Raw genomic sequence first — 20,889 nt, forward strand, 5'->3', positions numbered from 1 at the left:
TTAGTTACGGCGGTGCCTTGTGGGATATTGGAGGCCTTGCCTCTCGGCAGGAAGGAAAGCGAAGCGCCGGGGGCGACACCGGTGCGGTAGGGCTGTCATGGCGACTAATATCGAGCAGATATTTCGGTCCTTTGTGGTTAGCAAATTCCGGGAGATCCAGGAAGAGCAGCAGCAGCAGCAGCACGGCGGGTAACGAGATGGTCGGGGTTGGCAGGGGAGGCGGCGCAGCCGCGTCGGCTCTGGCGCCAGGGCCTTGCGCGCGGGGAGAGGACGGCTGCGGTGGCAGAGGGGAAGTGCGCGGGCCGCACTGAGCGGCGAAGGGAGGCAGGCCGAAGCTTAGGCTTTTTACTGCTTGTTTCAGCGGCAATATGGCGGGTCTCGGGGGCTCCTGCCCTTGCGAGCGTCTTGAGCAGAAAAAGGCGGGGGGAGGGGAGCCGAACGCGTGCGTTGTCTCCTGGTGAACTTAGCCTCGGTTTGACTTAACGGGTGATTCATGTCGGTATTTTGTGTCGGGGCAAGAGGGGAGGGGGCGAGTGTCTCTGATATTTGTCTTGCAGATCTCACCGCGTTTAAAATGGCCTAGTTTTTCTCAGACTTATCTCTCAAATTAAGCAAAGTCTGCTAGAGAAGAGTGATGGGTGCTTTTTTTTTGAGGGGAATCTATACAAATTTTACAGAAAGCGGACTGTGGCGTATCCGAGAATGTTACTTTGTGCCTGATACCCAGTTGTCAGTGTTCTGGTGTGAATAGGTGGCATTTAGTCAAAAGCTGGATGTTTCAATAAAATCGTGACATCTTCAGGAGACGAAAGTACTGTTTTGAAGATTTAAGTATAATAAATGCTTATGAATTTAAAAAAATTCCAAAAAGGCTCAAAATTGCTTCTATTATGTTGATTTTTTTTTTGGTTAGTGGAAAGGTAGAAGGCCAACCCAATGGTGACACAATCCCAAGTGAGCAAGCCAACCCTTCAGATGACACTGGTGCTGGGAGTCGTCAGAATGATCAGATAGTGCAGAAAATAGAGGAAGTGCTCTCTGGAGCCCTTGATACAGAGCTTCAGTGCAAATCAGGTAAATGAAAATACATCTGGCAAATATGTTCTTATTTAAGAAAAGTGTCATAGTGCTTAAAATTGACTCAGTTTTACAGAGATGGAAAAGTTTGTTTTAGTATTGTTGTTCTTACCAAGCTTTATCTGAGAAATTGTATATTTAATGTTTAAGTTTGGGGTTGTTTTTGTCTGCTGTGACTTACAGCCATAGATGGACAGAGAAGTGAAGAATTTAAAAAAAATGAAGCTGGTTACTATGCAGAAGCATTAGTTAGTGTCAAAATGAGTTATTTTTGTTTTTTCTCCATCACAGTAATGCTAAAACATATATTATCTATACATACATATAAAACAGTGTTTTATTTTGTATATATTTGTATGCCTACTTCAGTCTCAATGAGCAGTTTTCACTAACAGAGCTCACACTGATTGGTAGAAGCTGTTTGTTGTTTTGGATTACTTTGCAAGATTACTTCTAAAAATAATTTGTTAGAATTCAGGACCGCACGATTAACTGTTCTGTCAGAGTAAGATGCTTTGTTGTTTTGTAATGAATAATGTACTTATCTCCAAACTGTAGATACTGAGATTGCAGTCTTCCAAAGGTTAAGAGATTTTTATGTTGCCATAAGTGCAATGAGTTACTGGATTCATCATGCCAAAAAGTTGTGTATGAGTATCCCTTTTCTTGGGACTAGTCCTGTAAAATTTCTGAATTGGGGGAATTAGGTAGATCAAGACTCTAATTTTTTTTTTTTTTAGGTAAAAATATAGATGGCTTGTTTGTATAGTTCTAGGTTTTTTTATTGTAGAAAGCTATTTTGAGAATTCTGTTTCTAAGATTTGGGAATTATTTTCCTCTATGCACAGTGGCTTCTTTATTGTGGGTATTTTCAGTAGTCTTCCATTTATGCTGCATAAGCAGCACTTGAGGCCAACATCCAAATTTTTTTAATTGTTTTTCTGTACTTTTGTGGAAGAATGGGGCAAGCTAACGTGCTAATAAATGAAACATTAATCTGAAAATTAGCTGATGGTAAACTTTCCCACTATTCATATCTGAAAGGAGTTAATGTTGCTGTTAGCATAGATTATCTGAAACTGTTGTGTAGAGAGAGATTGTTTGGCTCTGCTTCACTGTCCACTTTCACTGCATTCACAGCATTGATGGTGGAAACACTATTTTTTGTTAAGGTGTTTATGCTGTAAAAATGTGTCTGCTTAAACTAGTATTTTATGAAATCTTAAGTGATTTTTATTTAATAATATTGCAATTACCAAGAGTTTTTAAAAATTATTTTGCATTGTTAACTTTAAAAGACTATGCTTTGTAGTCACAGCCAGATTTTAGTTGGAAAATCCAAATTGCTGCAGTGGCAATGTAATTATAATCATTAAAGATAACACGCAACGAGACTTGAGTATGTAGCTCATATTTAACAGAAATTGTAATATATTGTCTTTAATGGAAGTTCCTTTTTTATGAAAACATAGCACTATATCCAAAGAAGGATAAGAATCTAAAATATGTTAAACTCATAGTGAAATGAGGTATACAGTTAAAAGAAGGGTCTTCCTTTTGTCTTTTCCCCTCAATGATTTCTTGTCTTCGCAGTCCCCTGAATTTATTAGTTAAATCCCTCTTTGAAGTGAAAGTGCTATTTAATACTCATAGATTTGCAGTTACCTGTCACAACTGCAGTCTGATCTGAGCAGCTGGTTGCCCACAGTGCCTTAATGCTTGTTTGGGATGGGGAAAGCAGATGCTGTTTGCCAAATTTGGTGGAAGAACTTACTTAGTGAGGAACCTAATCGGTAAATATGCTTAAGAGAATTTCTGGCACAGTAGTGATATTGGACTCACTCATAAATTAAAGCATAATAGGCAATGATGGGTTAGCTACATGTTATACAATGAACATTCCACCACTTAGAGAATTTGTCTGGAAAATGGTGAAGTCTTATTTGACTTCTGTATACATCTGGGTGTAATTTTAACAAGCACCTCTGCTGTCTCCTGGAAGAACACGCTGTCAGTGGAGGTGTTTCCCAGCTGCATTTTGGAAAGAGATGTGTTCCCACTGGAACTGTTGCTAATTGAGACTATTTTGTTAACTCTTTGAAACAAGAACTAGTAATTTTCACTTGAAGTGACTTCTGAGAGGAAGGATAAGAAGGCTGAAGAGGGACTATGCGCTATTCGTATATGGTAGTTTAGTGCAGAAAACATGATTTTATATTTTTTTATACTTCTGTCTTTGTACTTGCTCACTTGTCTAAAAGATTTTTTTAAATGTGGCTTTAATAACATTTACAAGGAAAATATGAATTTTCTTTTTTTTTCAGATGTAGACAAAAATACTGTGAAAAATAGTGCTCAGTCTACAAAAAGAAGCTCTACTGCTGAAGATGAAATTCCTAAGAAAAAATCAAAGAAAAACAAGAAACATAAAAGCAAGAAGAAGAAGAAAAAGAAGAAGAAAAGGAAGAAAGAGAAAAAGCACAAAAAGCAGCCAAAGGAGTCAAAGTTGAGTACACATCATGGAGACCAGACAGGCTTGCAGCCTGCTTCTCAGTTGATACCAGAGAAATCAAGCTCGCAGCTCACTGTACAGCATGGAGGATTTGGAGATGCAAATTTGTCTGTCCACTTGCAGCCAGAAGAACTGTGCTTAAAAGCAAATGAAGAGCTTGACAGACAAGCTTTGGGACTTGTTTCTCATTCAGGAACTGATTCTCAGCAGTCTGTGGAAAACCTTGGAAATGAGAAGGGGACTTTGTGTGAAACAAATCCTCCGTTTAGATTAGAAAGCAGTCAATCTGATATGCAAGAAAATGCTAGTATAACTCTTTGCACTAGAGAAGAACAAATTAAACAGACCCATGAAAATATTTGTTCTGTAGCTATTAATGCAAGTGAGAAGAGTATTCTCATTACAGGAAATGATACTTCATCTAGCATCCTATCTGGAGTTGCCAATGAATCTGAAATGCGGAAAGATTCAGCAGAAACTCTGGCTTCAGAGGTATCAGAAGTACTAAAAGGTTCAGAAGTTATGCTGAAATGTGAAGACACTAGGGGAGTAAAAGCTTTGTATACAACTCTTGAGTCTGAGACCATGGAAGTGTTGAAGTACTCAGAAACATCTCTACAATCTGTGGCACAGTGGGGAGCACAACAGTTGGAAGCAACTTCAGAGTCTGCTTCTTTGGCAAGTGATGTGACAACAATTCCTAAATCTGCAGATATGAATACTGTGAAGGTAGCTCATGTGGCTGTGACTATGGAAGAACTGAAAATTCCAGAAGCAACTGAAAAATCCCTGCATATGGGGAGTGTGAGAGTTTTGGAAGAAGCTCTGCAGCCAGTTGCTGTATTAAAGCCCCAAACTTCACAAGAAATCGTAGAACCTCTATCTGTTACAACAGAAGATGTCACAGCAGTTCAAGAATGTCTGCAAGTTGAAGGAGTCAAAGATGTGGAACATGTCACCGATCCTGCATCAGTGCTGAATGCATCAGAAGTGCTGCTACAACCAAAAGTCTTTACAGATACAGGAAGTGTGGATAGAACTCAGGAATCTGCACTTCCAGCAGAATTGACAGATGTGAATGTGATTACAGGAGCAGAACATTTACGAGCAACATTAGAACCTGTAGCAGTTATGCAGACTTTAATTCCCGAAACAACTCCAGAAATTCAGATGGCAAAGTATTTTAGAAGTCCACAAGCAACTACAGCTGTTGCACCACTAGCAGAAGTAAGAGGTCAAGAAATAAGTGAAGCTACTCTGCAACTGGAAAATACTAATGCTTCAGAAATTTCAAATGTGAGAGATTTGAAAGCAACTACCTTGTCTTTGCAGAAAGAAGATGTGAGAGAAGATATGGCAGGAGTAGAAACAGATTTGGACACCAGTGTCTTAGCTGTGAAAGTAGGGTCTGTGAAAGCAGTGAAAAATTTGGAAACGGCTATAGGACCTGTAGCTGAGACAGAAAGAAAAGATTCAGAAGCAGGTGGGGACAGAGCTGGAATAGAGACTAAGGCATCTTCATCATACCTACACATGAAAGATGTGAGAAGTTCAGGTGATGCAGTATCTGTAGGTATTGCAAAGGTACAAGCTTTGGAAGCAGTCTTGCAGCCTGGGGCCCTGGCTATGGCAACGGGCTTAGGAGAAAATGTGTGTTCTGAAGCCCAAATTGGTAGCAAAGTCTTGGAAGCAAGTCCAGGACTTTCTGCCTTAGAGGAAAAGTCAGGAAGGACTCCTGAATCTCTCGCTCTAGGTGTAAGTATGGAACCAGTAGCAGAAATGATGCATTTAAAAACCACAGCACAGAGAGACCCAAACCATGCAGAAACAGGTGCAGAACCTCTTGGTGCAAGTAAAACGGAGAGTTTCATCATTTCGCAGTCTCAGGTTATGACACATACAAGAACCTCACAAGCTGAGGTGTTAGGGGAGATAAAAGATTCTGAACTAGCTACCAGTTCTGCCACTGCTCAAGTGAGAGGTTTAGGCAACTTGCTGAATGTTGAGGATGTTGCAGAGTTAAAAGATGTGGAAATGAGATCAAAAACTTCACACTTAACACAGATGGTCGTGGAATCTGAGACAAAGACACTAATGCAAGGCTTGGAAGGGAGATTGGCATCTGAAGCAATACTAGAACCTGTAAAATCTTTAGAAACAAGTTCAGGATCTGCACAGGAACAAATAGGAGGTTGTTTGGAAACAGAGTGTTTACCCAGAATAGAGGAAAAAACTGTGGCATTAGAAACAGTGGCAGAAATTACAAACTTGAGAGCTGATGAGGGAACTCAGGGACCTACTGTAGAATATATAATTGCGTCAAAGAGGACAAGCTCACAGAAAAATGAGCCCTTTCTTACCGATGCAAAAGATTTGGAAGAAGCTTCAGAAACTGAGAAAGCAATGGGAGCACAGTATTTGGACCCAGTATCAAAAGCTAGAGAAACTAGGTTGTTGGAAAGTATGAAAGAAACTGCAACAGTAGAGGTGAAAGGTTTTGAAACCGCACAAGAGCCTGAGATGCAGATGGATATCCAAGGTTTGGAAACTTTGCAACAGTCTGGAAATACGCAGGTGATAAACGTAGGGGATGCTTTGGAAGCTGTTCCAGAATCTTTGCAAACTGAAAAGCAAGGATATCTGCAAGCTTTTCCAGATGCAAAACCTGCTCCAGAATGGAAGAGTACAGAAGAGGCTCCAGAAATTTTTAGTGCTGCTGAAGTGAGATCTTCTGAAACTGTTTCAAAACCAGATTTGGAGGCAACACTGGAACAGGAAGTGGCAGCAGATGCACAATATGCAGAAGAGATGCTGGATCAACAAATGGAAGATGTGAGAATTCGAAGTCAGTCTCAGGAATGCAAAATACTGCTTGAGAAAGAAGATACAGAGCATAGTCAGGCATCTGCATCTTTAATAGCAGAAACAGATTCTAGTTTTTCACGTGCAGTAGATGAAAAAGATTCATCAGGGACTTCTGAATCTGAAATAATCAGAGACACAAACCAGCTGGAAGCAGCTTCAGCTCATTTGGTAGAAACACAACATTTAGAAACAGCTCCTCTTCCTGAGACTGCTGTAGAGCTCAAAGATGCAGAGGCCCCTGTAACAGATTTGGAAGCAGCACCAGTACCTGAGATTGTTACAGAAGCAATTCCAGTATCTGAGACAGAAGAAAGCCAGATGGAAATCATTCCACAGGCTAAGGCTATCAAAGAGGCAACTCCAGAACAGGAGTCAGAGAAGAGAGATTCAGAAACATCTGATGTGCAACCTGATGTGGCAGCACGAATGAAAGAGACTCTCATGAGACTTGAGAAAGTTATTGAAAAAAGTAGCCATAGAGCCAGTGATAAAAAACATGATGCAAAGAAACAAAAAAGGAGTCGCTCCAAGTCCCAGTCCAGGTCTAGAAAGCGAAAGAAAAAATCAAGGTCACGTTCAACTTCCAGACGTTTGGCCTCTAAAAGAGCACGTTCTAGGAGTAGAAACTATTCAGTTTCCAGGAAAAAGCGTTCCAAATCTAGATCCCCATCTCTTGAGAAGAGTGAGAGAAGACTGTCGTCCCGGAGGTCCAGGCGTAGACGTTCCGTGTCATCTGACCGCTACAGGTCTAAATCCAGATCAGCAGAAAAGAGAGGAAGCAGATTGTCTTCTGGGAGGTCCAGACACAGACGTTCCAGGTCATCCGACCACTACAGATCTAAGTCCAGATCAGTGGAAAAGAGACTGTCCTCCCGAAGGTCCAGACGTAGACGTTCTAGGTCTTCTGACCGATACAGATCCAAATCCAGGTCAGTGGAAAAGAGACTGTCTTCTCGGAGGTCCGGCCGCAGACGTTCCAGGTCTTCTGACCGTTACAGATCCAAATCCAGGTCAGTGGAAAAGAGACTGTCTTCTCGGAGGTCCGGCCGCAGACGTTCCAGGTCTTCTGACCATTACAGATCCAAATCCAGGTCAGTGGAAAAGAGACTGTCCTCTCGAAGGTCTGGGCGCAGACGTTCCAGGTCTTCTGACCGCTACAGATCTAAGTCCAGGTCAGCAGAAAAGCAGCTGTCCTCCCGAAGGTCTGGGCGCAGACGTTCCAGGTCTTCTGACCGCTATAGGTCTAAATCTCGGTCAGTGGAAAAGAGGGGAAGCAGATTGTCATCTTGGAGATCTCGCCGCAGACGCTCCAGGTCCTCTGACCGTTCTAAATCCAGATCTAGGTCTTCAGAAAAGAGAGGAGGCAAAGAGTACTCGTGGAGGTTCAGAAATAGAGGATCTGGTTCTTCTGATCGTTCAAAATCTAGATCAAGATCTGTTGAGAAGAGAGGTCGGAAGGCATCTGTACGGAGGTCTAAACGTCAGCGCTCCAAGTCCTCTGACCGTTACAAGTCTAAGTCCAGATCAGTAGAAAAAAGAGACCGAAAGCAGTCATCACGGAAGTCTAAACGTCAGCGCTCAAAGTCCTCTGATGGCTACAAGTCACGATCCAAATCAGTGGAAAAGAAGAAGGAGTCCTCACGAAAATCTAAGCGTCGCCGCTCAAAATCTTCTGAACAATACAAATCAAGATCTAGATCTGTTGAAAAAAAGCGTAAAGAATCTTCAAAAAAATCCAAACGGAAACGATCCAAGTCCTCTGATAGCATTAAGTCAAGGTCTAAATCCATAGAAAAAATTGAGAGTACGTTATCTTCAGAAAAGGGCAGTGGCAAGCATGTGAAGTCTTCTGAACTTCAGGAATCAAGCAAATGTCTTGAAAAAGCAGAAGTTTCTGGAACTTCTTTTGTAAGTGAAGGCAGCTCTTCCAAATCCTCTAATGGTCCCATGTCAGTATCTCTATCTGATGATAGAATAAATGGCCCAGAGCTGCCACCAGCCTCTGAAAGTAATCTTGAAAAAACACCAGGTCTGCAGCCTTCTGTGATAGCTGAATTTGATAGTTCCAAATCTCCAGATGACCAAGAATCCACACCTGCAGAAAAAACACAGGTTTCAGAGCCTTCTATGATGTCTGACAATGCATCAGCTGAAAAAACAGAGTCTTCAGCTCTGCCTGAGCTTACGTACTCCACATCCAAGTCAAGATCCTCATCTGTTGAAAAAGGAGAAGCAGAAACTTCATTAAGAACAGAACTTCAGCTCACCATATCCCATGAAGATGAGTCAAGATCTACTTCTCTCAAAGAAGTAGAGGGTCCAGAGCCTCCTCTCAAGATTGAAAGTGGATCCTCTGTATCTTTGGATAATGAGAATATTTCCTCCTCTGGAAAAATGGGGTCATCTCTCATATCTGAAAGCACACTGTCTGACTTGTCTGATGGTCGTGAATTGAGACATATGCCTGCTGAAACAACAGAACTTCAGAAGTTTTTGCAAGTACCTGAAAGTGAATCTTCCAAACTGGCCGATGGCCTGGAGTCAAGATCACTGTCTTTTGGAACAGAAGAGGTTCAAAAACCTCTGGCACCTGAAGTTACATACTCTCTGTTCTCTGATGACTGTGAGTCAGCCTCCTTGCCTATTGAAACAGGCCAGATGCAGGAGCCTTCTTTGTCTTCTGACAGGGGATGCTTCAGGTCTCCTGATGGACATGAATTAGGTTCCAGCTTTGCTGCACAAACAGAGAAACTTCCACTGCTCTCTGAAGATGAGTCATTCAAATCACCTGATGGAAATGAACAAAGATCTTTATTTGTTGAAAAGGTCAAGGCTTCAGATGCTTCCCTGACATATGGATGTGCTCCTGTTGAGATCTCAGATGACATCATTTCACCATCATCTGAAAAAATGCAGGAAGTTGTACCAACAACTGCAGAACAAAGCTGCAAGTCTTGTGAAGTTCATGAATCTAGCTCATGTGTTGACAAAGATTTAGATGGTCCAAAACTTTCACAAGCATTTGGAATTGTCTGCTCTGAATCTTCTGAAATGCATGTATCTGGATGCCTGCTTGCTGGAAAAACGGAAGACACAGGATCTGTCTTGTCTGTGAGTGGAATTCCAGTGTTTAATGATAGCCATAATTCACATAATTACTTTGAGAATACAGAAAGTGCAGAACTGTCATTAGCATCTGCACATGGATGTTCTGTCTTCCCTGAAGGCTATAAAGTGGCATACACCACAGCTGAAAAACTGGAGATACAGAAGCCTTCTCTCACAGTAGAAAGTGAGCTCCCTAAGTCTAATGATATTTGTGAATCAGTAAGTACATCTGCTGAAAAACAACAGACACCATTAACTTCTGTGACTTCTGAAGGCGAGCTTTTCTTGTTGCCTGCAAGTGAAGAATGTAGACCTATCCCTGATGCAGAAGTAGAGGTGCAAGAGACACCTGAACTGAAGTGCATTGCATCCCTAGATGGCCACAAGTTGAGATCTGCCTATGATGAAGAAATTGAAGTGCAGGAGCCACCTGTATTAGTGGAAAGCAGATGTTCTGTTTCTTCTGATGCTTGTGAGTTGACATCCACTGCTTTTGAAAAAGTTGATGTAGAGGAGCCTTCTCAAATACCTGAAAATGAATACACAGTAGTGCTTGATGGCCCAGAGTTGACATCAGCTCCCACTGAAAAAACAGAGATGCAGGAGCTTTATCAAATGTCCCAAGAAAGACATTCAGTGTCTGTTGAGAGCCAGGAGTTGGGGTCACCTTCTGTTGAAAAAACAGAAGTGCAAGAGCCTGCTGTGATGTCTGAAAATGAGTATGGTGTATCTTGGGAGATAAATGAGTTGAGATCTAGCTCTCCTGAAAAGGCAGTGATGCAGGAGGCATCTGTAGTACCTGACAATGAATATGCTGTGTCATCTGAAGATAATGAATTGTTGCCTTCCATTGCTGAAAAAGCAGAGGCACAGGAGTGCTCTCTGCAGTCTGAAAATGAATATGCCGTGTCTCCTGAAGGCCAAGAAATGACAGCTGAAAAAGAGTTGCAGCAGCCTTCTCTGGTACCTGACAGTGCATATACTGTTTTCTCTGAAGGCCAAAGATTACAGTCTACCTATGTTGAGAACACAGTGGAGCAGGAGCCGTCACTAGTACCAGATAGTCAGTATGTCACATCCTCTGAAGAGCAGGAGTTGCACTCTACTATTACAGAAAAAACAGAGGTGCAGGAGTGTTCTTTACTGTCCGAAAATGAGTATGATGTATCCCTTGAAGGCCATGATTTGAGATCCAGTCCTCTTGAAAAAGGAGAAACGGAGGAACCTTCAGAACCATCTGAAAGTGAAAGTTCAATGTCCACTGATAGTCAGGAGTTGCAGTCTACTGTTATTGGAAGAACAGAGGTGCAGGAGTTGTCTTTAATGTCTGAAGGTGAGTGTGCCATGTCACCTGAAGAGCAGGACCTGCAGACTAGCTGTGCTGAAAATGTAGAGGCTAAGGAACCTTGTCTGACATCTGAAAACGAAGGTGCTCTGTCCCATGAATATGAACCAAAATTGACTCAAGCTGAGAGAGCTGGGGATACGGATGCTTTGACATGTGAAAATGATCTTTTATCTTTCAAGAGCCAGGAGATAAGCTTCACCACTATTCAAAATGTAGATGTGCAGGAGCTTTCCCCAAGACCTGAAAATGAACATACAGCATCCTTTGATGGCCAGGAGATGAGATTCCCTGCTGCTGGAAAAGTAGGTGGTCTAGAATCTTCGACTTTAAATGAAAGAGCTTCCATGTCCCATGATGATTTGAAATCCATCCCTGTTGAAAAAATGGATGATGCAATGCCTTCTTTAATGCCTGAAAGTGGATGTTCCATGTCTCCTGATGGTTACAGTGTGAAATCTTGCCCTGGTGAAGAAACAGGGGATCTAGAGCCGCCTTTGATATCTGAACGTAGACATTCCATATCCTCCTATCAGGAAGGTCATGAGCTGAAATCTCCTGTGGAGGAAGAGGGTCTAGAGTCCTTGAATTCTGATCATAGACGATCTGTGTCCCCTGAGGGCCATGACCAGAAATCTACTGTAGATGAAGAAATAGATGATAAGGAGCCATCTTTGACATCTGAGCACAGGTGCTCCACATCCCCTGATGAGCATGAGTCAAGATCTAGCATTGAAGAAGCAGAGTATCTGGAGCAGCCTTTGACAACAGAACGTAGATGCTCTGTATCTTCTGATGAGCATGAGTCAAGGTCTACCACTGGGGAAGAGGTAGAGGATGCAGAACCCTCCTTGACAGCTGGACGAAGAGACTCCATATCATCTGATGAGCATGAGTCAAGGTCTACTACTGGTGAAGATATAGAAGATGGGGAACCCTCTTTGACAGCTGAACGCAGACACTCCACCTCCTCTGATGACCATGAGTCAAGGTCTACAACAGGTGAAGAAACAGAGGATTTGGAACCTTTGACAGCTGATCATAGACGGTCTGTGTCTCCCGATGGATGTGAGTCAAGATCAACCACTGGTGAAGAAGCAGAGGACCAGGAGCTCTCTTTGACAGCTGAACGTAGACACTCTACATCGTCAGAAGAACATGAGTCAAGGTCTACCATTGGTGAAGATGTGGAGGATATGGAACCCTCTTCGACAGCTGAACGAAGGGATTCCACATCATCAGATGAGCGTGAGTCACAGTCTACTACTGGTGAGGAAGCAGAGGATATGGAACCCCCTCTGACAACTGAACATAGACGTTCCACATCCCCTGATGGTCGTGAATCAAGGTCTACCACTGGTGAAGAAGTAGATGATGGGGAGCCCTCCTTAGCAGCTGAACGAAGAGACTCCACATCATCAGATGAGCATGAGTCAAGGTCTACCACTGGTGAAGAGGGTGAGGATGTGGAGCCCTCATTGGCAGATGAAGATAAACAGGATTCCATGCCTACTGAGAGGCTGGAGGAACAGGACTCTTCCTTTATACCTGAAAGCAGGCATTCTGAGTCTTCCGAGCGTGAAAAGTCTAGATCCAAATCTGTTGATCAAACATCTGACAAAGAGTCTTCACAAAGATCTGTAAGCAGACACTCAAAATCTCCTACTGGCCAAAAAAGTCGATCCACATCTGTAGAAAAAGCAGCAGACAGAGAGTCTTCACAGAGGTCTAGACGTAGACGTTCCAGGTCTGCTGCTCGCCAGAAGAGTAGATCCACATCTGTTGAAAAAACAACAGAGAGAGAATCTTCACGGAGGTCTAGGCATAGACGCTCCCGGTCCATTGCTCACCAAAGGAGTCGATCAACATCTGTTGAAAAAGCAACTGACAAAGAGTCTTCACGGAGGTCTAGACGTAGACGTTCCAGGTCCACTGCTCGCCAAAGGAGTCAATCCAAATCTGTTGAAAAAACAGCAGACAAAGAATCTTCACGTAGGTCTAGAAGCAGACGCTCCAGGTCTTCTCAGCGCAGATCCCAGAGATATGATACAGAATCTCACTCTAGACGGAATCGTTCTAGATCAGTAACACGGAGAAGAGCATCAAGATCAAGATCTAATCGTCGCTCTCGGTCTAGCTCGTTGTCACGTTCTAGGCACAGAAGGAGGAGTAGGTCAAGGTCAGCATCAAGAAGGCGACGTTCTTTGTCAAGAGACAGGCGTAAAAGATCTCAGAGAAATAGATCAAGATCTACTGACAGAAGAAGAAGAAGATCAGATTCCAGAGATCGTAGAATATCACTCAGATTACGGAGCAGGAGTCGATCGCCTATTCGTCAAAGGCGATCCAGATCAAGAGGAAGAAGACGGAGCTCTAGTCGGTCACCAATTCGACTACGGCGATCAAGATCTTCAGGGAGAAGAAGATACAGCAGATCACCTGATCGTCGCAGGTCAAGGTCATCAGAGCGATTTTCAAGCAGGTCACCTAAACGTCTTACAGACTTGGGTAAGTGATAATTTTTTTTCCAGTAGATGCATGATTAGGTGATGGTTTTGTCATTTACACAGTCTTCTTGTTTCTGCATAGCATTCATAACAAATTTCATAGAGTCATAGAATACTCTGGATTGGAAGGGAGCTCTAGAAGTCCTCTAGCCCAACCCTCCTGCAGTAAGCAGGGACATAACGCAACTAGATCAGGTTGCTCAGAACCCCATTGCTTGACCTTTTTCTGCATTACTTTTAGATGGTGGCTTCCAGTCCCTTCCAGTGACTTGCAGGAGTAGAATCTGTGCTTACAGTTTGCATGGAAGTGTGTTTGGAGCAGGCAGTATCTTGCTTATAACACTTCTGTACAAAACTAGGATGATATAGTCTTGAGGAACACTGTTCTTTGTAATACTTGTAAAGGCCAAGTGCTCTGCAAGAAACAATTTATCGTTTTTCCTAAGATAAAAATATAGGGCATGAAAAAAACATCTAAAAGTAGGCACCAGCTGGATAGTTCTTTGCTCTCTTTGCAGCTGTAACACTTTTTAATTTTTTACCATAAGTCTGTCTTGTGTCTACCTTGGTAAGAACTTAGTGGGGAGGCAGATTTAATTTTGAAAATATTTTTGGACCTAGATAACTGAAATATAAAACATGTAAGGAACTGCATCTTTTCTGTGCGACTGGAGGAGGAGAGGTCTAGTAGTTTCCTTAGGCAGTAAGTTATGTAAGGAGAGAGAAGGTTTTAATTTAGAGAGATGAGCCTTTGTACAGTCTGTGGACCACAGATTCTGATCCTTATAGTCCTCTCTTAAAAAGTTACTGTGGAAGCCCCTCCTACCAGAGAAGTGTTTTTGTGTAGAACATGAGAGTTAATGAACATCCTTGAACCTGCCTTCCTGCTTTGATTATGTATTTTATTGTTTAGAAAGCAAAGGAGTGTTATCCTTTTAGGATTTTTGTAAAGCTGAGGTAGTGGTAACTCATTTATTTGCAAACTGACAGATCAGATAAGACTTTGCTTTCCTTCCCTGTTTCTGTGACAGGGCCATGTGAGTTTTTGTTCATAAATCAAAATACTCTTTTATTAACGATTTTGCATGTAACTGTATTTTATGCAAGTCCATATTTTATTCACTGGCGTTGTTTTTAGATGTTTTTATGTTGGTTGCTTGTAAGTAGTTTTTAGGCTACATACTGGGGCTCTTGAGAGGATTTCCTGAGGATCTTTAAATGCTTTGCAGAGGTAGCTAGGAAGTACACTTTGTAATTTCTTCTATGTAGAAATGACTTGGTATTTCCAATACTAAAGTAAATCCCTGAAGTAAAATATGTATCAAAACTTCAGGGATTTGGAGGATTGTGAGTGTTGTAATTTGGACTCCTTTGCATTGTGTTAAGTTTGCAATTTTATTTGTCTGTTGAGGAGACCAAATGAAAAAAATCTGGAGGAACTAAGGACAGTTTTAGTTATTTTTCCAGGAAATGAAAATGCACAATGTGGGTAAAGTCTTGTGCCTTTTTTTTTTGTGTACTTGGTTTAGTCTGACAGAGATCCTTATTTATTATTCAAATGAGAATCTGTAAAAATAGTAATTTTGACTGAAAAAAAAACACTTTTTTTTTTAAGACAAGGCCCAGCTACTTGAAATAGCCAAAGCAAACGCAGCTGCTATGTGTGCTAAGTCTGGCGTTCCCTTACCGCCAAGCCTGATGCCTTTGTTATCTCAAAAGAAGGACGAGAAAGCAACTCAGAAGTCATCAAGAGATACATTGAAAGAGCTCACTGAGGTAAGCAAGAGCAGCGTCAAACCTGAAAATAAGTAAATGGAGTTGTGTTGTGACTCCTGGGCAAGCTGACATTCTGTGTGCATGTCAGGATGTGGTTTGCATTTAAGCTGTCTTGGGGTTTGTATGCTTATTCTATAAGCAGGTCTTTTTTGAAGTCATGAAAGCAGACATTTTAATTGTGTGGAAATCCAGGTCTTTGAGTGGTTTTGGTTCTGTTCTGCTTTCCTATGGATGGGTAGTCCTGTTAATAAAAAGCAGATTGTAGTTGTTGGTTAGTTGTGTTCTTTTGTTAGTGCATTTGAGATTGTTACATGTTATTTATGAATTAAAAATCAAACACCCACTTCACATAGTTCTGTATCTTTTAATTTGTATTTTTCAGTTGAAGTTTACAGATGGTTTCTGATTGCAGGAAAGAAATTGCTACTTGTTCTTTTACTGTAGCAATGTCAGCTTGTTCAAAATTTCCTAATTTCCCTCTACGTTTTTATTTTTTTTCCTTAGAAACAAGAAAATTTGCAATGGAAAAGTAAAAGGGTCCTTTAAAATTTTCAAAATTTATTTATTTACTTTTAAATTGCATAACCAGTGTGACAGTTCTGATATATCTCTTTGTGGAAGTAGTGTCTGTAATTAAGCAATGTCAAATTGCTGAGAAGTAGTTTCTTAGTTGTGCATGGGTTAGTGGAAGCAGAAGTACTTGTCAGTGAAAAAGCTGAGATTATGCAGTTATCTTAAGTGGCTCTTTATGTAACCCAACCATGATTCAGTGTAGCTAGAGCCAGTCTGATAGCTCCAAACTTGCCCCTTCCTTGTCCTTTCCAACTATGGGAATTTGCTGGATGCTGTTACTAGTCTTTTGTAACAGAATTTGCCACAGAAACAGTGCAGGCCATTGGCATATGGTGGAGTGCTTAAGTAGAGAACACTGCCAGAGTGTGTTCAGCTGCTTGGAAATTTGACTGCACTGTCTTTCCACTGTGCAGTGTAACCTGCAAACTGGGCATGCTACTTAACTAATAACAATATGTAATATATTTTGGTTTTGTTTATTAGCTTTCCAAATAGTACATTTCCTGTTGCCTAAAGAATGTGCTCTAGTAATTTTAAGTATTCAAGAAGAGTGCAAAAGCCTTTTTTATAATGATTAAGAACAGTGGCATCAATATGTTTTGATTTTAATGATAAAGTTCCCTGTTTGCTCCTTACATGCCAACGATCAGGTCATCAAACAGATGAGGTTTATGAGCTTGAACTAGAATTAATTCAGATGGTGACTTCACTGTGCGAATATTTTCCCAAATATTATGTTCTCAGGTGTCTTCTAAGTCTACTTCTCATGAGTGGAAACATCATAAAAGCATGATACTAACCCATAATGTTCTCAAATAAATTGTGAACTGAGTTATAATTGCTATTGATAAGCACTCAGTGCAGATAACCATGATCAGTGGAGAGGTTTTCATGATAAAATTCTGGACACTCTAGCATCTCTCTCTCTCTCTTTTTTTTTTTTTTTTTAAGTTCATATTTGACTGCAATATCCCCTTGGCACCTTTATGTTTCATAACTTTTCTCTCTCCTAACTGGCCAATGTCAGTTTCAGAAGAAACTGGAGATCTTGGAGCCATTGCTTCTAATTGGGTCTCTTCACTACCAGTGGAAATTGGAAATTTCAGCACAACTCACAAAACTGCTATGCAGGAAAACCTAAGAATTAATAGTTACTGATTCTATCTGATTGCAGTGTGCTAGTTAGCTGGAGTGCCAGACAAACAGTGAGTTCCTGGAAAGTTTGTAGTCTTAGGTGCATATCCTGCAGCTAGCACTGTGCAGCGTGTTTTGCTGTGTGCTACTTCAAATCCTGTGTCTGTAAAATTACTTACTGCATGTGTGTTTATCAAACTGTAGGCAGGTAATTGATCATGTGTGTAAAATGTCAAAAGTCACATAGATTGACAACATTGCTGAAAGATTTTTCTCAGTTTATCTCCTGCTTTAGAAGAGAAAGTCACTTTTTAGTAAAAATGTTCTTTTTACGTGTTTTGATTGAAAGTCAAAGTTGATTCCTAGTTTTAATTTTTTTTTTAATCTTATGTTTTTTTAGAAATGCAAGAAGATTGCTCAGAGCACAGACGATGTGATAGTGAACAAACCTCATGTTTCTGATGAAGAGGAGGAAGAACGTCCTTTCTATAATCATCCTTTTAAGCTCAGTGAACCCAAACCTATCTTTTTTAATTTAACGGTGAGTGTTTCTTTTATTTTCAGTATTTTAAATTGTGGTTATTTTTAAATAGCAGAAGTAATTTTTCAGAATTTAAAGGGGGATTGATAATCCCTCTTTACACACTTGAGTGTGTGTGCATATATATCATGGTGCATTTGGCATTTCTGGGTACATTAGCCACAGTAATTAAGAGAAAGCATTTGATTATTTTAGTGAAGAAGCTGTTAGTGATTGTTTTAGTACAAAATGCCTATTTGATAATAAGCATTACTTTGAGACTTGTCTGACTTTACAAGTGATCATTGCCTAAAGACAAACTCTATACTGACTCTTGCTTTGTCATGAGGGAAAAAATGCTTCCTTACAAGAAAAAAGAGGATGATATTCTTTCAGTGGGAACTTTGGCTTTAAAGAAAACAGCACAGCTTGCTAGAAGCTTTAAAACATAATGTTTTCGTGAACTGATATTTCTACGGTTGATATTAATAACTTGGGTTATTCTGGAATAAAATTGCTAGGACATTATCTCCTTGGATTTGAAGTTCACTTGAAAATATTAATTCAGATCCTGAACATACTTGACTATGCTACTTCATATAATTTTTTATAAAAAAATTGAGCAGACAGGTAGCTATGAAAAAGCTTCTGAAAGCGTTACTATGATCTTGGTGAAATTGCACTGTGATGCGGTTAAAAGTACAATAAGAAACTTGCCCACTCTCTATGAAATTGTGTAGCTTCCATAATTGGATTGAAACTTTTAAAAAATATTAAAGCAGCTTTTATATCTTAAATAACACTAAGAGAATTGGTTTTACATCATGTTTTCATGAAAAGAAAGATTATGCGTTTACAGGCAATACTGGAATTGGAAAGTGCTTTTGGAACAAAGTAAAAACCCCTAGCAAAATTCTAGATGTGTTCTGCTGTGTTCTAAATAGGATGATCCTGTCAGCTTTGTGTGAAAGTCTGCTCTGACTTTGCAGAGTATGAAGTACTGTAGAAGTATTAATATGTTAATTGAAAATAAAAATACATTTATATTTTTATGTACAAATATATATGCCTTGTGGCATCCACAGAGTAAGCAACAGTACATATTTATGTAAGATAGAAGGTAGAAATACACTTACCCTTTATGTTCTACTGCTAGAAAAGTGGTATGACAAAACTCAAGAAACCTTGAGATCTTTACAGACTCCAGAGAGGAATGTTCTTTAGTGGTTATAGACTGCTCTGCTTGTTTACCACAGTTTTGACCTTCTGAGTATCATTCTTTCCAGATTCTAGTCATACTACATTCTCATCCATGTTCCTTTCCTAGTCGAGGTTTACTCAGCTCAATTTTGTGAACTATCTGGGCTCTGTTTGCCTCTTAGAAGAGAACTTGTTGGGTATTTCTGCAGACTCTTAATATATTAGCAAGGTCTTCTAAGGAAAACAAGTTCATGGACTTAATATACTTTGACGTTCATGCTTCTATTAAGAAATAATCAAAATGCAGAAAGCAAAATGTTGAAAATGTCTTTCTCTATGCAATTTAGAGCTTTTTATCATTATGTGGATATCATAGCCAACGTTTTTACTACCCAGGCATTTTATTTTGGAGCTTTCCATTATAAAATACATGTGTGGCAGATTAAGATTACTCACTTTGTGGTGGGGTAGAGGGACATTAATTGTGAGTAAGATTTTTGCAAATTTTTGGCTGCTGAAGCTGGTTTAAGCAATTTTTGCTTCTAGCTGTTTCACATTTTTTTACACTGCCTTTTGTTGTTTATTCATGTACTTTTAAGGCTGTGATAAAATGATTTATTATAAAGGCTTTTGGTTTGATATTAGTAACAATGACTGTGCTGTGAAAGCTTAATGCCAAATGTATGCAGTAAGTAGCTTCCTAGAGGTAAATTGTGAACATTGTGTGTTCTCAAGTTTTTAACTTCTTCTAATTTTGTTTCTTTAAGACTCCTAGCATAAAACCAGCACCACCACCACAACCAAAAAATCAGGTCAGCCTGTCAAAGGAATTCCCTGTTTCATCTGGGTCTCAACACAGGAAAAAAGAAGCGGATAGTGTGTATGGAGAATGGGTTCCAGTTGAAAAAGGCAAAGAAGAAAGCAAGGATGATGTTTTCCCCAAACCATCCATTGAGGTAAGGAAGGAAAGAAAAGCGTATCATATAAGAAAACCAAAACTGTTACCTGGTCAGTCTGGCATCAAATCGCAGTCTGTGAAAAAAAAAAAGCTTACATAGGTAGCGCCTAATGCGTCAGTGAGCTAACTGCCCAAACTGCTGCAGCCTTCAGATTTGGTCACCGTGTTCACATGGGCAATGATGAAAGCAGCCTGTACCCATACTGTGTGCTTTTGTCAGCTAGTGACTTCTTTGTCTCAATGGAGTTTAAACTTTTGCTAGAAGATGAAAAGCAAGTTTCTTGTTCAGGTTCCTGCAGAGGTCAATGCCCTTTGAGACCTTAATTTAATTTGTTCCTGCCACTTAGAGCAATAACATTGCATTGAAGTGTAATGCATTAAAAATAGACTCAAAAGTAATTTCTAAGCCTACCATTTCATCTAGATGTATCTACTTTTTTTTTAAGCTTTACAGTCACATTTTCTCATGTGTTGTCTTCCATATGGCTGTCTAAAAGAAAATACTAATTAACAATCAGTAACTAAGAAAACCCTATTGTTTTTCCCCTTAAAATGTCTTCAAAAGGATATTTTGTGGGGATTTTGTAATTAAGTAAATTAAATATTTAAAGCAGATGTAACTTTTTGCAAGTTCATGTTACCCTTGCTTCAGCCCGAAGACCCATTCTCATACTTTTCAATGCAAACAAAAAAGCCTTGGTATCAATTTCTGATGGGACAATCTTTCCACTTTGTATGTTCTGTTTTGAAGAACTTTCTAAGATTGTACCATTCACTTCCTGTAGCACAGAAAGTGCTTTTTTTTCCTCTTCTGTGTCTTTGACAGCACCATGATTACAGTAAATATAACCTCGTCCACAGACATTTTCACAGTATGCCTCAGTTTGATGATCAGACACCCAGTTCATTGTTCCCTCAGTGTAGATGATAGCTGCTGTTTGGTGTTTGTCATGAATGACTGAAAAGCATTCTGAAATGTTTGTGGAGAATGTTATTCCCAGTTTACTAGTGTATATGTAAAAAGTCCAGAGCACAGAAACATTGTATGCAAATATTTGGCTGTGTTTATACCAGGTGGCAAAATGTCTTGTCCTTCAAATGGTTAAAGATATGCTCACAGATTCGGGCAGGTTCTGTAGATGTCTGCATCCAGGTTGCAAGTTAGGCTTGTGTCACAAATTGAGCTAGCAAAGCACCGATGGTTTGTGTATTGATTGTGTAGAGCAAGCCTTAAAAATTGACATTGACGTAAATACATTCAGCATAACATCCTTTCCTGTCATGTGTATCTTTATAAATGCTTGTAACCATGTT

The 20,889-nt window shown here is 40.2% G+C and overlaps 1 protein-coding gene across 1 annotated transcript in view; it reads left to right on the forward strand.

Moving 5' to 3' along the window:
• Positions 1 to 20,889, forward strand: part of SON (SON DNA and RNA binding protein) — a 38,740-nt gene continuing 17,851 nt past the window's right edge. Inside the window, exons 1-6 of the mRNA XM_064152463.1 lie at positions 1 to 189; positions 914 to 1,074; positions 3,402 to 13,415; positions 15,030 to 15,190; positions 17,298 to 17,438; positions 19,385 to 19,573. Of these exons, the coding sequence (XP_064008533.1) occupies positions 98 to 189; positions 914 to 1,074; positions 3,402 to 13,415; positions 15,030 to 15,190; positions 17,298 to 17,438; positions 19,385 to 19,573 (10,758 nt within the window). The 5' untranslated portion in view covers positions 1 to 97. The remainder of the gene's footprint in view (positions 190 to 913; positions 1,075 to 3,401; positions 13,416 to 15,029; positions 15,191 to 17,297; positions 17,439 to 19,384; positions 19,574 to 20,889) is intronic.

Source organism: Pogoniulus pusillus, chromosome 12, assembly GCF_015220805.1.
Source record: "Pogoniulus pusillus isolate bPogPus1 chromosome 12, bPogPus1.pri, whole genome shotgun sequence".
NCBI lineage: Eukaryota > Metazoa > Chordata > Aves > Piciformes > Lybiidae > Pogoniulus > Pogoniulus pusillus.